Source organism: Manacus candei, unplaced genomic scaffold (assembly GCF_025592945.1).
Source record: "Manacus candei isolate 608988 ecotype Guabito, Panama unplaced genomic scaffold, ASM2559294v1 h1tg000014l, whole genome shotgun sequence".
Taxonomy (NCBI): Eukaryota; Metazoa; Chordata; class Aves; order Passeriformes; family Pipridae; genus Manacus; species Manacus candei.
This window is the reverse complement of record NW_026138062.1, coordinates 40,873,957-40,891,558: the sequence shown is the minus strand read 5'-3', so window position 1 is coordinate 40,891,558 and position 17,602 is coordinate 40,873,957. Positions and strand designations below refer to the sequence as shown.

Here is a 17,602-nt window from a genome sequence, read left to right as displayed (position 1 = left end):
CATGAGGCCTCAAAGGGTTATGTTTATAGTCCTGTAGAGTCTTAATTTCCTCCTGACTACTGCAATGGAAAAGTTTTCAACTTTGTCATGACTAAGAACAACTTTAAAATGGTTTAGTGCAACACTTCAAAAACCTAAAGGTTCCATACAAATTCACACAAGGTTGAACTTCTAGGAATTATTAACTTTATTTTAGAGAGTGGCTGTATTAATGTTAAAAGTCTTAGCTTGTCCACTTAGTTGGAAGCTGCAGAAAAATACTTTTTCATTTTAGACTAAGACTGTACTCATATCTAAAAAAATTGCTTGGAAATGATTGAAAGTAAGTGTTACAGATCTCAACTAAAACATATTCCAGACCACAGTCTGTGGTCTGGAAAAAGTGGGTGGAAACAGAGAGGTATGTTATTGGTACTCATATTTTTACTACAGAAAATCAGAATTTTGCAGTCAGCTTTTACAGAAACGTGAATAGGAGGATGGAGCCAAGGATGCAATGGTAAGGTCTCAAATACAAATCACATTAGGAAGACTAGACAAATGTAAATATAAGATACTGTTAAAGGAACACTGTCAAGGTTAGCAGGCATAAGATTTGTTATATTACTTTTCAAACCCATGCCATTTATTATGTTTCTCACTCAATTAAATTAATTTCTTTTTTATTAAATTAAACAGTCTGTCAGCCTCATGGGATGAACTTCAACAACCAATTATTTTGCATGAACTACAAAGAGAACAGGTAATTGTCATGGGGAAAAATTTTATTTCAAACTAGGAAGACACAGTCATAAACAACATACAATAAAGCAGAGCTGAAAAATTATTAAGTGCCTTGACAGTGTCCTTTTAAATGTATTATTCTTGTATTCACAAACAAAGATGAGTTAGGAGACAGTTGCCAGAGAAAGACATAACCAGAAAAGAAGAAAAAATACTGAAGTAGGTTAATGTTAATATATCCCTTGATCAAAAAACATAAAATTTAAGAGAGTGAATTCCTATCACCCCACCTCCTGTCCCATCTAAAGAAACAGAAAAGTATTTTTTTCATATATATAGCAAAATCTCTCTAGAAGCAGAATTTTGGTTGAAGTGATTACAAAACTGCTGGAAGTTATTATGACACTGCTATATAACAATGATCCGAGGAAATTTTGAAATTACACTTCTAAATTTCTGAATTTCTTTATGGAGAAGATATAGGTCAGAAAATATGAACTGGGAGGAAAAAAAGCAGCATCTAAAGCCAAGACCATAATCTTGCAACTCCGGACTTTTCCATAAACTGGAATTCCCCTCATACACTTTCACTGTGCATTTTGATGTGATAAATTCCCTTCCCCTGCACTTCCAAGGGCATGATTTTCTAAGTACTCAGAATCTCTCTGTGTTTTAAGTGATCTGGGGTTTTGTTTTGGGTTCTTTTCTGGATTCTGATACTCTATACTATGTTTTTTGGTTTGCTATGGAGTTTTGGAGAGTGTTTTATATGTTGTTTTGGGTTAGGACAAGATATACAATAGTTACATGGTGGACATTGACACTTATTTGTCCATATAGAGGGTCACCTGTAATTGCTGGGGTCTGTAGTAAGTGATTTACATTATTCCCCACCTGTAACTCTGCAGAAACAATTAGTATTGTAATATTATGGAGTATGGCATTGATAAAGAAATTATAAAATGGGACTTCAGGTAGCACAGCTATTGCAAAAGAGAAAAGGTCTGATTAAAAAAAAACAAACTAGATTATGCATATACTTTTTTAGTAATAACAGTTTTCTAGTTCCTCATGTACCGGACACAATGTTCAATTTTTTTTCCTCTACCACAATGGAAGAGAGGAATGTGTATAACTCTCAGAACAAGCTTCTAGGAAGCATTTAGGAATTTTTCAAGTTACTTCTTTAGAAATGCCAACCTCAGGTGACTGGGAACAGCAAAAGACGACTCAGTTTCAAATGTAGATCCTTCATCTTGGCCAGAGGTTGACCAAATTACTTATGAGTTCATAAAGCTAAAAATCTAAATTCTATTACTACAGCTGAACAGCAGAGACATTAGAGATTCTTGCAGATAACTGAGAAAAGGTTTTAATCTTTCATGTCATGTAATAAAATATTATTCTAGAAATTTGTGTTAATGATGTCAGTAGTTACACTGAATTAACAATTAGAAATGCAAAGCAAAGAGTTTACAAAATTTTGAAATGTCTCTGCGAGGATCAGTGGCTGAAATTCAAATAAGAGGCAATCTTAACACCTTTTGGCATCTGACAGTAGTGAATTCCTTCCAAATCAACAGGACTGACCACATATTTCCATTAAATTTTTTTTACATCTGAAACTTTCAATTCAAACCTTCAGTCTGTGGTCCAAACTCAAATTAACTTTTTCCCAAAGAGGAAGCTGGTCAGCATTACAGGTAACTGACTGAGGTGTTGTAAAAGTCATAAACACATTTTTGCCTTTCTCAGAGCCGTGACATGAGAATATAAAGAAATGTGTCAGAACTCTACTGTAAGTTTTTATTTTCACCAGAAATACTGTGAACATTTTCTCTCTCTTCTGTCACTGTGCCTTATACTGCCAAACCTGGAAAAAGAATGTGTACTTTATCTCAGTAGAAAGAGAAGATGTAAAATTCCATCAATTCATACACAGAATGGACTCTTGATAAAGAAGATGTTCTATATTGGAGCCATCCTATCTTGAGACTATACACTGAAAATTTTTGTCTTCAAAAACCAGATTAAACTTCTGAAATATAAGTGAAGCATAAAGTATTAAATAGTAATTGGTGAAAAAGGTAGATTGGATTTTATATTTGCAGAATACGATGAAACAAAAAGCATTCAAATGACATGACGAGTTGATTAAATAGTGACAGAACTGAAACCTTAATGAATGTGGTTACTTGTACCTTGACTTTAAAAGTTACTCTGAAATATATTTTTCAGAATGTACAATGGTTCAAATTTAGTTTAAGATCCAATAAATCATTGAAAATAGAAAATGACAAATAGGTAAGTCACTGCTATAGTAGAAAATCAATTAATGAAGTGTGTTGAATCTCAAGGAGTGTCTTAAGAAATAAGTACTCATAAAAACCTGCTCACTATACAGAAAAGTGAAAATAATATAACTGATTTTTATTGTCCAGACTGAAAGAAATGAAAAAATATGGCAAAACAAAAAAGGCTCACTTTTCTCCTCCAGAGAACAACAAAAAAAAACCCTCACAAAGACTTCAATTCTCTCTTTCAACCTTCCTTTTCCCCTGAAATCATGGTATGTGCAAAGGACTTGACCTGTTAGAGTTGGGGATATTATACTGCAACATGGTGAGTGATCCTCATAGGATGCCAATTTTTCCCTCTAACATACTTTGAAGGGAAATTTTCCATCAGTGTCCACTCAAAATGGACAGTGACCAACTCAAACAGAGATTCAACACAAAGTTCACTGAGGTCAGAGATTGTCACCCAATCCAGACAGTGCATTGTAAATCAGTGCAGGGGAGACTGTGTGACTACTTTGGAGCCCTCATGAAATATGATGAATATTAGCACTGCCTTGTCAAGACAACACAGTTAATTTTGACTTCTAGAAAAGTGATGATTGTGTTATTTTCTGGCATTCATATTTCAGTGACTTTTATCTATTTATTTTTAATCATGAAAAATAAAATTACCTTCGAGTTAATTGGAATCAACCCCCTGCTTGAACTTAGTCTAAATCTGAAACAATGGAATAAGAGTATCCTTGGTATTTGCCTATAGAAGGAAGAACTAAATGATAACAATTTGACTCATTGTTTCTAAAGCAGGATTTCTACAAAGCAACTCTTGCTCAGCTATTTTAAATTAATTTAATATATATTACATTTAACACAACACATATACCTGTCTTAATTACAGTTGTCTGAACATGCAGTCTTGCAGCCATTCCATTCTAACTTGGCTTTAAAATAACTTTTATTGTTTAAGCATGTCTTTGTCAGACAGCAATCTGCGTATAGATGATACAGGAGTTAATAAAAAGCCATTACAAGATTTCACAGACTGACCTTACTGCAAGGAGCAATCCAGTAAGCCATTGAAAGGAAGGGCAGTCCTATTGCAACAGCAAGAACAACCAGAAACTTCACTGCCATGGTCTGCTGCCGTAAACCTGATAAATTTTCATACCAAATTGAGAGAAGTTGTTGCTGGCAGTTTGGATGTGCTACAAACTATAATAAAGAAAAAGAGCACAAAAATAATATTGCTATCAGAATAACCTTTATTAAAATACAGCTATATGAAGCACATTAAGAATTCTGGAATAGCAACAACTCAGGAGAGTTGTTCAAAGGAGAATTAACAAGGTCATAAGAAAAACTATTTGACAGGTCAAATTTCCCAGTAAACAGACATACATTAATTTTAAAAACTACTATTTATTGACACATTTATTATTTACTATTCAATCAGAAACTATTAATTTTATCTAAGGTTAATTAAACATAAAATTTTTCTGATCAAACTTTGTAACTTTCTTATATTTATAATTTTAAATTTACTGCTTTAAATCTTTTAAGTTCTGCAAAAAAATGCTATATAATCTTCAGTTGTGAAAGAAAGATTTTGACATATTTTTATGTGCTAACATGCTGGCATAAGAAAACAGCTGTCATATTTGCAGGAAATCAGATAAGGACTATTTATAACTTGGACAAACTCTGCAAAACTGAGAAGTCTACCCTATAACCCCCTTTGTGTCCTCTGGTTAGTATAAGAAGAACCTTACAAAGGTAGGTATTAATAAATAGTAGATCCTTGTGCACTGTGTATGTTTATATCCAGACCTGTTAATAGAATTAAAAATTTAAATTAATCTAGGCTTGTTTTTTTCTATAATCTTCTCTATACTTAAAGGATTACTGGCTGCAGGTGCAAGAAATATTTTTATTGAGATAAGAGAAAGTATTACAAGAAAGTTCACATTCAGGGAAGGATTAAGACTCAAATACTATGAAGGACAACCTCATTGTGACATGTTCTCTTCACTAGTTGCTTCATCTCTCTTTAGTGACCATAACTTGCCAAGTGTTTTGCAGTGTTTTCTGAGTGAGTGCCCAGCCAAATTAGCTTTCTTCTTTTCTTCCTTTCATGAACACATAAATACTCCTCTCATGTAGGAAATGTGAGCTCAATTTTTGTAAAAAAGGCTCTACTTTAGGGTAACATGCATTTCAAGTATTCTCCTGATCTGTATCTTCTTGATCTTTGGTTGTATAAGATTCATCACACAAATAATTTCTCCCTGGTTCACACACGCCACCTAGAATTTTACAGCCTCTATTATCCAAGACGAGTTTCCTGGGTAATTCAAGGGTCTCTGTGCAGCTACTAACTCAGCTAGTTTCACTGACAGCATTTCAGATGGAGACCATAGTATTAAACTGACAGTAGAAATGAAAGCAAGACAAAGAAGGGATGATAACTGTTGTAATTGACACTGCCTGAAGCATTTTTTTTTATTTTGCACATAGCTACAAATTGTATTACAGTCATTTGCTCTCATACTCACTGTGACCAGTATCCACCCTCAATATCTGCTTCTTGTTTATATTGTGAGCTATTTGGGGCAAGGACTCTTTTGTTTGCAAAATACATTGTGCAAAAGAGCCCTAATGTTCATTTGTCACAGGCTACCAAAACATAAATATTTAATAATAGCACAATTTAATACCACTATCATGACATGTCAGTTTGATCAACAAAGTTGCTTACTTTTTTAACTTCATACTTAATGGCAAGTTTTAAGCGGCTAAGGCTGGGGCGGCCGTGTTCTCCATTGCTGAGGTTCATCTCTACATCACCATTCAAAATAGCTTCCACTTCTTCTGTATTTCTGCACAAATCAAGGAGTCCGACTACAAAATCTTTGCATTGCATAGACAGTTTCTTGTAATCATTCTAGAAAACAGAAGAAAGAAGGAGACTTGGTGTTTAGATCCACCATGACAGAAACAGTTCTACATCCCAGCCACACCTCTGTGAATATTTTCTTTGCATCTTGTTATGTGCTTCCCCCCTCCAAAATGTTCAGAGTGGGATTTGTCTCACCTTGGTTACCTTGCATATCTACCTTATCAAGTTCTGCACCTCAGTCACTTCTCTAGACTCATTTTTGAGGCAATTAAAGTAAAAAAAACCACTTTCAGAAATGTTGTATGACATATTTTAATAGCTGTAATGAAGACTGGGATCCAATTTCTGTAATGGGGGTTGTATAAAGGAAAAGAAAAAACCGAAAACAGCAGAAAATCAGACTTTGAGTTGACACATTGAATTTTGATTCTTATCAGAAAAGCAAACTCAGACAACCTTATTAGGGGAAGTAATTTACAGTAAACAGTAACATATCTCTATTTAACTTAAAAATACATTTTCCATTCCATCCCATGATACAATAAACCAGACTGTTGCTGTTATAGTTGCAATGGACTTTGTACTAGATGCTTTTCTTGTCCATTTTGAACAGCACTGGGACACAGCTGTCCCTCTCAAAACTCCAGGCCACATCTCTGCAGGACAACATTTGTCATATATCATCAGCATCTTTATGGATGTAATAGAGATATTAGCTCTAGGGTGGGTGAATGATTGAGATGACAGAAAACATGATCACAATCTCCAAAAGTAAAAGTATTCTATATAACATCAAACCTTGTAAAACTGCACACTTAGTCATGTCAGGGTAATCCCAAGCACAAGTAGAGGCTGGGCAGAGAACAGGTCAAGAATAACCCTGGGAAGAAGGACTGGGGGTGTTTATGGATGAAAAGCTCAATGTGAGCCAGCAATATGTGCTTGCAGCCCAGAGAGCCATCGATATCCTGGGCTGTATCAAAAGCACCTTGGTTAGCAAGTCAAGGAAGGTGATTCTGCCCCTCTACTCTGCTCTTGTGAGACACCACCTGCAGTGCTGTGTCCAGCTCTGGGGGCCCCAATAGAAGAAAGAGGTTGACCTGTTGAAATGAATCCAGAGAAGGGCCACAAAGGTCTGGAACACATCCAGAGGGCTGGAACACATCTTGTATGAAGACAGGCTGAGAGAGTCGGGTCAGCCTGGGGAAAAGAAGGCTCCAGGGAGACCTTATAGGACCTTTCAGTACCTAAAGGGGTCTTACAAGAAGGCTGGAGAAAGACTTTTCACAAGGGCATGTGAAAAAGGTCAAGAGGGAATGGCTTTTGTCATGGTTTGAGATAGTCCCCAAATCCAATTCCCTAGCTCCATTCCCCCCCCCACATCTCAACTTAATGTGAGATGGGTTTTTCCAGACAAAACACACCAGACTCAAAGTGGGGGAAAAGGGAATATATTACAATGACTGTACAAATAAATACCATATCACATTATACACATGATCACAAACTATCTCTACCATGACATATGTATTTACAGTGGATCAGATCTCTTCTCCCCTCCAAATAAAAGTCCAGGAGGGAAAGAAGGGCAGATCCCTTTCAGTCTTTGAACAGCAGTATCTTCTGAGGCAGCAGTCTGTCTGTCTTCTCCACATGCAGCAGCTGATAGCTGGATCTCTGCCAGCATCCACGAGGGAGGTATTCAAGCCTCTCTCGGCCCCATCGCCTCCAACCGAGGGGTCTTCTGTGGGCTTCGTAACCCCAGACAAGGTCGTATCACCACGTCATATCACGAAGACACGGGGGGGGGTCTTCGTGACGGTCTGGTATCTCCAGGAGACTCAGCTCCTTGCAGGGCCTCTGTGCCCTGCCTCAGGCTGCCACCGTGGCAGCAGTGCAAGGGGGGGGAGCCAAGGTCAACTCCCCCCGCATTCCTCTGGCCATCCCGGTCCAGCTCCAGGACGCTCTGAGCTTCTCAGCTTCTCTCTCTCTCTGGTGCTGCATGTCTAAAACTCTTCTCCTAAATAGGAGTCCATGTCCCTCTTCTCCAAGAGGGGTCTCAAGGGAGTTTTAGGGGATCTGGTACAGTCTTACCCCCAGAACTCTGTCTCTCAGACTGCTGGCTCTCTTTCTCCTCGGCTCTCTTTCCAGGAGTCTTCTCTCTGCGGTGCTGCATGTTGTTTCTGCTGCTCCTTCAGTTCAGGTGTTATCTGCCCTGGCTCTCTGCCACCGTTTCTCTGGTCAGCGCCTGCTGCTGCTCTGCGCCCATGGAGAAAACATCTCCCGGCATAACTACAGGCACCTAGCCCAGCTTTATGCTGTTCCAGGTCCCCGCAGCCCCCCCCAGCCAGGGGCTGGGAGGCCCCAGAGGGCCCAAGGGGCTCAGAGCCCCTTCCTCGTGGCTCTACAACATGGCCACCACTCTTCAACAACAACCCAAACTACAACTCTTCTTTTCCGGTGAGCTTGTGATATGTTTACATTTCTGCAGGAGCGCCCATTGGGCAGAACTCCAAAACTTCCAGGGGTTTCCACCCCTTGGGGTCTACCACTTAATTTAGCCTCTGGGGGAAAACAAGATTCAAACCACGACAGCTTTATACTGAAGCAACATAGGTTTAGATTACATATTAGGAAAAAAATCTTTACTATAAGAGTGGTGAGACAGTGAAGTAGGTTGTCCAGAGAGGATTCCCCATCCCTGAAGATCTTCAAGACCATGTTGAACAGGGCTCTGAGTAACCTGGTCTAGTGACAGGTTCCCTGCCCTTGGCAGGGAGGTTGGAACTATATGATCCTTTAGGTCCCTTCCAATCCAAAGCATTCTATTATACAAAACTAAATTAAATGGTGTTCAGAAAATCCTGAAGATCTCAGAATTACTTGGGAAGCCTGAATTAGCTATTTGCTACAGAAATATTCCTATACTGTGATTGACACATCTCTCCAGTTTAGCACTGACCCTTTCTATTGTCTCTGAGGAAGATCTGGGAATTATCTGTGACACTGGTTGCTGTAGGCACTCACTTGAAAGTTCCCCTGCAACAATACCCCATCAGCACTATAAAAATAGGTGACTGTTATAACAGTGTATTACAAAAGTTCAATTTCCATTTAGGTAAGGTTTGAAATACTTCAAGTGGCTAAGGCAAACCCCAGGTGGAGCTAAAGATTTGCCATGCCCAGCTAACCTATGCACTAAAAATATGCTTGTTCTGACTACACTAACACGTGTAACCCATTTTTATGAAACTCACATTTTAATGCAGCAACTACACTATCCAGGTATTTGTAGCAAACTCCTGAAATAAAGCAAGGTTAACAATTTTTAGATAAATTGCTGCAAGCAGGGATATGAGCTTGCAGGAGCTCACACACAAGCTAGCTCACACTCAGTAAAGCTGACAGCATCCATTTCCTGTAACTTGCACATGCTTGTACTGCCTCCTCTGAAACTAAGACAGGTATTTTGCAGTCAAGTCCCTAGCCTGTCTAGATATTGTAAATGTTAATCACTTATCAAAATTGTAAATGTTAACTCTCAATAATTCACGTATAAATGTGAATGGTCTTTAATATTTATCCAGAACCACCACAGGATTTTAGTACCTATAAAAACATTCCCTAAAGACCTTATGTTGCCTGCTCCTGGTGAAATCTTAAATTAAGGGAGAGTTAAATTTCTGTGTTGCCTACTGCTCCTGCTCCTCACAGTTTCTATCCACCTCCACTCTACTAAAGAGTATGTATGTTCCCAGCAGAGCCTGGATGATTAATGCCCAGTAATGTGGAGCTACTCTGTCTCTCATCTAGCCTCCTGTTTCTGCTGAGGGATAGTACCTCAAAATCTCTGTTGAAACTCTTTATACAACACTGCATTAGCAGTTAATCTCTAATTTTCGAGAAAGCAACTGAAACAAAAGAGGAACTAGAAAAAAAGAAGTCCTTGAAGAAAGACCTTATGGCGCTTCAGAGCAGGCTGTAGAAGCTTGCTCTGTGATCCAGCCCACCTGTTCTCACCTGTGTACTTCATTCCCTGCCTGGTGGTACCAGGGACAGTGTGTTCCCAATTCATCCCTCTGACTGTGTATTGCAGCATACATTTGAAAGACAGTTCTTGTTGATTATTCCAGATGATGATTTTATTTATCTTTATAATAATCTTAGTTTGTGTCACTCCAACTGTGGCAAAGGGAGCTATACAGTTCCTACGAATCAGACATGTTATTTATCTCAACATAGCTGTGAACTTAACAGGCTGCATTTATGGTGTATGCAAAATGGTTTTCTGTTCTGTTCTAAATTTACTCCTCTTTAAGTTAATCAACTCCTTTTGTTCCCATCAGCAGCTGCTAAAGAGAAAGAAATGAGTGTGTGGTTTAAATTCTCTCCTCTGAATTGTATATGAAAGCAGTGGATGAAATCTCAGCCCACTGAGGTCCTAAGGATTTCTGTCAGAGACTTCATGAGGCAGATATGCATCCTCTGCATTAAGCTGAAATGGTCCTCCGATCTTTTTTTTATTGATATAAAATAAAAATTCTCCTCTGCTCCAATTTCTGATGTTTAGCTGTTTTTAAGATCATCTTGCACATTCGTTCTCCTTACTTTCCCTCTCCAAGAAATATTTCTGCTTCTTACAACAGATTGGTGCCATAAAGATACCCTTATGAACACAACTCAGGAGTAATTCATTCAGAACTTCAGCATCTCAGATCACGTTGGCTAAACTGAGAAAGGTTCAGGACCTTGTGAACTGTGCCACTGCTAAGATGAACATCAAATATTGATCATGCCAACTTCAAACTCTTCCTAACATAATGTTGAAAATTATTCTATATACTGCTTTGGAGGGGGTTTATCTCCCGCTAGTGAAGTCTATATAGTAGCATCTCCTTTCAACAGGGTCACATAAGGCAAACCCAGTCTAAGTGATTTTAGCTAACCTAAGTCATAATTAACAATGGTAATGTTTGCACAAAGCCTGACTTTGCATTTACTGAGAGAAGGAAAGTTACATTCTTACTGTCCTAACACAAATGAACTGTGGAAAATATTTCTGTAGGTTGTGCACCTACATAACAAATGAACCAAAGAACACTCACGCTTCAAGCCTCAACTAATCACACTTTTTTTCAAAATCATGCATTTGTAAAATATTACAAAATTCTTTATAACACTGAAAAAGTCTTTAATGTTAGAGAGTTCCCATATAACGAACCACAAGTAAGTAAAAAAGAGGAAGAAGCCACTAGAAATACCAGAAAAAAGAAAGCGGGACATTAAAAAAGGAGAAGGATGTTTATTTAGAGTCCTTTTTTGTGAATAAATGCAAAACTTTGTGAGGAATGAGAAAGCTTCCAGTCCAATTATGAGAAAATAATGAGAATCTGCAAGTGTTTAATGGAATCATGCAACTTGTCTTGCCAAACAGTACCAAAGGGTACCACTTTAGTCTCCTCTTTCCCCTGCCCTAAGACAGCTTCAGCATGGGTTTGAAGGGCCTCCTTTACTATCCTGCCTAATAGGAAGTAGAAAATTAGTTCACTGGCACATTCTACACAAGGATCAAGAATTACGCTCAACACACAGCAATAAGACATTCCCAAAGATTTAAATATTCCATTGATTAAACAATTATATCTTTTTCCAAATTATTGTGCTGATTTATGAAGATAATGCTGATCTCTTGCTGCTCAAGGAATGGGAGAAAAACCTTTGACTGAACTTTGCAATTCTGTGTCTGTCAGAATCAGTATCCCTCTACTCACCTTGAACTCTTTCTCTATGTTGGCAAGCACAGCCAGCTCATTGCTGAGCTCTAAGGCAGTCATTACAGGGTCTTCACTGGACAAAGACAGATAAGCAGGGCTGGCCAGACCTTTGTAGGCATTGATTCTGGATCTGGAATGGCTGAAAGAGTCATGTTTCTGTTTCTGATTGCATTCACTGCACTTGCAGAAATAGTCATGTGGTCTATCGATCCTAGCTCCTTTTCTCAGCAGAGTGTGGACAATTTCATACTCATGGCAGTGAGCAGCCAGAATGATTGGTGTAACATCATGGGAAAACCGTGTACCATCTTCATCATATGCATAGAAGTCATCTTGCTGGAGCTCTGACTGGCTAGGACTCAGTGCAAGCCTCTTGCCTTCGGCAAAAGCGGGATGGTTTAGGATGGCTTCCACTATCCGAACGTAACCTTTGCTAATAGCCAAAAGCAAGGCATCCCCCACCCGAGACAGGTTCTCCTTCTTCAGCAGAAGTTCTGTGATCTCCAGGTGCTCATTGGCAACTGCCAGCTGCAAAGCGTTCTGTCCCATGTAGTCCACACAGTTCACATTGAGGGAGGGACATTCTTCCAGCATTTTGCGAACCACTGGAATATTTCCATATTCTGCAGCATCCAAAAAGCGCTCCTCCTCAAGGGAAAGACTTGTTGAGTGGTCATTAAACATATATGCTGGCCCTCGACTGGCCTGCCTCCTCCCCTTCTCCCGGAGAATGGTCTGTCTTCGTAGAGCTAGTCTGTTCTCATTGCCTCGGCTGTGTGGAAACAGAAAAATTATCAGTTCAGTTTTATGCAAGGGTATATCCATTTTAAATAATAATTAATACAAATACTTTAAACTTTTATCTTCTGCATATTTTTTAATGCATCAGGAAGACCAGAAACATGGACTTTGATGCACTTTGTAACCACAGTCACTACACAGCCCTGGAATAAGTAGCCAGATACTTTATTCAACAAGAAGAAAAAGCCCTAATCAATCATAATTTAACACTACACTTTTTTCCTTATTTTGTCCTCACAGCTCAGAGTGAAAACAAGCCACAAGATGAAAGGAATCAGCAGTCATAGGATTAGGAATGAGGGATTGCTCAGGACTTCAGGGCTCTGGTTTCTCCTATTCACCCTGATGATGTTTTTCTGTCATCTATAATTGAATGTTCAGTCATAGATTGAATCTGGACAAGATAAAAGCATACAATTACACTGTCTGACATTTCCTACTCCCCATCTCCACCATCCTTTTCATTATTACAGTTCATAACCTTGATATACTATTTATTCCTTCACTCAGTAGCTTGCCAACACATCCTGCTGATTCTCGATTCACAATACTTCTGAAATGTTGTCCAGCCTGCTACTACTGAAACCCTCAACCATTCCTAACCTTTTATAGTAATTATTAATTACTTCATTAATTATTATTTAATTATTAAAACATAAAGGGAACTATATCAAAGTTAAGTTTATTCAGGAATGCTATGAAGTATGTTACATTCTCTTTAACAAGAAGCAAATCCAATTCACAACTGCTATTATTTCGGTCAACTAAGATCCCAATCCTGAATAGAAATTCAGTTGTGAATAATTTTCTCTTTTAGAATTATTCTGCTAAACTACATAATATTCACCACAACTTCATCTTTTTTTCTCATTGAATAGTAGCTTAATGATTCTTTACATGCATATGCTCAAACACACTTCATTATATTCAGTATTTCCCATAAAATACTAACCATGAGCAATATTTTATTCATTAACTACTTACTAATGAATATGAATTTAAATGTCTATATTTAACTTTAGTATAAACTTCCTTTTTTTTCCTCTTGCCTTCTCAGTTCCAGAGATACAGTTCTCTGCAGCACTGCAAATGCTTCAAATTGCCAAAATCTTACATATAGAAGGAAAAGTTTTGTGTAAGACAGTAATAGGTATGGAATGTGGAATATATCTCAACAGACAAGAGTAACAGTCAATGTAACAGGACTAATACTGTGCTGCAATGGCAAGTTTACAGCCTTGGTTTGCACTATGTCGGTCATTTCACGTTATGGAACCATGTTAGATCCCATTTTCTACTCCTTGAGATTTCTACAAAGGCTGTCTCAGTTCCTACATGTTCAGAGCATATGAGAGAGCATGAATATATGCTAGTGTCTAACAGACGGATATGCTATATGGTTGGCTGAAATTTTTCCATGCATATTTCCAGATATTTTAAAAAGTATATTTATATTTGTTGAAAAGACAGTCTTTGGAGAGGTTTCACAGAAAACATGAAAACTAAATGAATGAAAATTTTACTGGCATTCATGACATTATTGGTGCCAAAACCTGAGATTCACTAAATAGAAGCCAGTCTGTTGTTATATATACAATTATTTGACTGGAAATGTGTGTCATAAATTGGAACAGGGATGAAATGCTACGCAGGAGAGATCACAACAGAGAAAGCAGACACCAGGGTTTCCAGTTTTCAGAATTATACTTTAAAGGACTCTAATGTGGTTCTGAACAGTTTTTTCACACACAGAATATGACAGTGTACTACAGATGAGGTGAAAATTGACTGGGTGTCAGGAAAGAGAAGGAAGCTAAAGGCATGAAGGTGCAGGGAAGAGGGGAATGAAAGAGAAAAGAATGCAAGGGGAAATTTCCAAACCTTATGGGTTTTAAGATTTATGCACTGAATAACTCTTAAGAGACGACCATAGCAACACCACAGGGAGACAAGGAGACAACTTCCCTAACTTCTGTAAGAGAGTCAGTGTTCAAAAAATAAAGAACTTAACTACACCAATTAAGTTAATCCTACAGCCAAGGGTTTTAACCGGGCTGTCTGTTTCCTGAGTTTTATAGATTCCTAGAAAAAAGAGGCTCAGAGTAACAGTCATAAAATTTTCGGAAAAAAACATCAAGTTGATGCTTATCAACTGATCAGAACTGATTTTCATTCACCATTGCCATTGTTTATCCAAACTGTGCAATGTGTGGGAAAAAAAAAAAAGTCATTTTCATAGTGAAATTAATGAGAGCTAAAGAAAAAACAAATAATGCATAGTGTAGTTACGTGTCTTGTACATGTATGTATGTTGCTACCAAATTTAACTACACATGGTTGGATTTTAGAGCTTAATTGATAAAAATGAAAGTTTCTCTAATGCAAAAGAACTAATTGATAAAACGTGAACACAAAAACTTTGTACTGCTTTTAAAACTTTCAACAAATCTGATGTCACAGAAATACTCTGAATTGTGAAATATAGCAAGCTTACAAGATTCAACACATATATACAGGATATAAAATAGAAAGCATATAGCTTTTTATCTGTGCTCCATTTCTGTAGTTCACAGGATCTGCATTTAAGACTAAGTTTAGTTTAATGAGGTCAATCTCTCAAACTTCTGCAGTCAGTAAAGGCAAACTGAGATACCTTTACATGAGATCAGGATTCAGAGCAGGAACTCCACCTCTTTGTACATAAGGAACCGCCTGTATCATGGTTAACATCATCAACATAACACTAGATACATTATGCTTATATTACCCTCAGATAAATAGCCTAAAGTCCTCACATCTGCTGAACTCATAATAACATGACTGTACTGCTTATCCTTCTGATTCTCACTTTTGACAGAAGCAGTGAGACAATACATATGCATGCAAAGATGGAGTTAGGAAAGCTTAAGTTCAACTGGAGTTAAAAGTAGCAAAGAATGTGAAGAGCAGTAAGAAAAGCTTTCTGAAAACACACTAGAAGCAAATGTAAGACTAATGGAATTCATGGGCGCCCACCATTTGCAAAGCCCCAAACTCACTCAGCAAGTTTCTTAAAGGGGGCTTGAGTACTCCCTGAGGCAGGTGCAAGGAAGAATGTGACTCAGGAGGTTAAAAGACAAACTTTTTACTGGCAAACTATAAAAAATAAGGGCACTTGGCAAATTCTAAAGCAACATTCAATCAAAATAAACCATTTCACAAAGCATTGACTTAATAAACTCTAACCCACTTAACTTTAAGTTACCCAGATTTTGAGAAGAGGAAAAAAAGGGAGAAGGAGAGAGACAAGGGAAAGATGTAGCTACTGTCTTGGTTCCAGTGTGGTCTCAGCTGGTATAAAATCCAAGACAATAGGGACATTACACATGTATACTTGCACAATTGCTTTTATCTGCTCTGGTCTCTTGGGGCCCTCCCCTCAGGTGGGGTTTTCGGTGTGCCAGTGGCTATTAGCCTTTCTGGGCTGGACTAGAGGCTCCAGGGGAGGGTTGTGAAGCAGTGCACCATCCCACCTACACAGAACTTGCCCTGCCCTACCCCACCACCCTCACTTTAGTTGTTTTGAACCAGTGATCATTTTCTGCAGTCTCTCACATTGTTCAACTGACTGCAGTGCTTAAAACTGAGGCAAAGAAAGCACTGAGTACCTCAGTCTCACCTGTGTCCTTTGTCACTGGGTCCACCCGCAATAATCAACCTGTGGTGGTGAACTGACTCAATACACAGACAAAAACTGCACTTCATTAAACACTTTCTGTTTAATTTTTTAAATAATGGAAACAGATTATATGTCTATTCTAGCAATACATTCAGTATGATTTATCAAAACAATAGTGAAGAATACTTAGAATTAGCTTCATCTAGTAGTACTTCCCCTTTCCTTGCATACATTTAGAAGAAAATCATTGCTTAAATGGAGGATTGAGTATATACATTCCTTAGATAGTAGCTCATCTTCTGGATTAGAACCTATTGCAGAAAGAAATAGATTTTTGCATTGTTTGCTGGACATGTATACTGTAATGCACGTCTGATGCACACTTCTAGAATCTCAGCGTAATCCACTTTCCTTGCATCAATATATTTTATAGGTATGAAATAAATTTCCTGGTTTGTCCATTTATAATTACAGTTAATTAAAGTTAATGGTCTGTAATGAAAACTGGTTCTTGCAGCATGAGACCATAAATATGTTTAATTGTAATAAAGAAAACTAAATTTTATATGATACTTGATTGCCTCCAAGAGCAGGGAAAGGAATTTGACAATCCAAAAGATTATGTTCAGTCCTGTTGTATTCTGATGTTCTTACATTTATTTCAACATTACTAAATTCCTTCCAGTCCATTTTTTATTAAAACGATGCCCATGTTACCATCTATTGTCACAGATGGTGACCATGTAAGTCTTAAAGCCATTTGAAACCTCATCCTTCCCAGACTTTAACGTTTGGTTGCAACAGACTATTAATGCACTTTTGGGCAGATAAGGTCTAAATGACTGTACTTACTACCAAAGAGCCAGTATAACCAAGCCTGGAATAGTGTCAGCATTTTGGATATCATATTACAGGAATGAGTTCTACAAAATAAGAAATTAAATGCAAGAGAGCAGCAGAGGTCACACATTCTCTACTGTATTTGCCACTTTAAGCATAATAAGATTGATTTTGTCAATTATACAGGATGGTACCCATCTCATTTCTACCACAGGATCGGTACAATTCAAGTATAAATTAGTCATTTTGATCTTCTCCGTATATAAAGGAGAGACATTTCTTCTACCTCCTCTTTAAATTGAGCACCTATATTTTTCCATTGTTTCAAAATGAATTTTATCTAATCAGCGATTTGGTGAGATTAAGGCCTACTTTAATGAGTAGACTTTAGCAGCAATATAGAGCACAGAAGGATGATGGAGTCAAGTCCTTACAAGTACAGATACCACCTCAAACAATTCTCATTAAAATATCAGATTCCGTCTCAAAGGAAATTGCTGTCTTGCTGAAATTTTATTTTCTCTCACTAATCCCACTTAAAGGCTAATCTTGAATTTGACTGTTGAAGTATTCAGAATTATCTAGTTTTCAGCCAAAAATTTAAAAATCA

At 37.7% G+C, this 17,602-nt stretch overlaps 1 protein-coding gene across 2 annotated transcripts in view; it reads right to left on the bottom strand.

The window, feature by feature from the left end:
* The window catches only part of TRPC6 (transient receptor potential cation channel subfamily C member 6), an 83,231-nt gene that overhangs the window by 21,120 nt on the left and 44,509 nt on the right, over positions 1–17,602 (bottom strand). For both annotated transcript variants that reach the window (XM_051780177.1, XM_051780178.1), the window contains exons 2-4: positions 11,691–12,465; positions 5,779–5,964; positions 4,071–4,235 (exon numbers count right to left, since the gene is read on the bottom strand). In XM_051780177.1, coding sequence (XP_051636137.1) covers positions 4,071–4,235; positions 5,779–5,964; positions 11,691–12,465 — 1,126 coding nt within the window. The remainder of the gene's footprint in view (positions 1–4,070; positions 4,236–5,778; positions 5,965–11,690; positions 12,466–17,602) is intronic.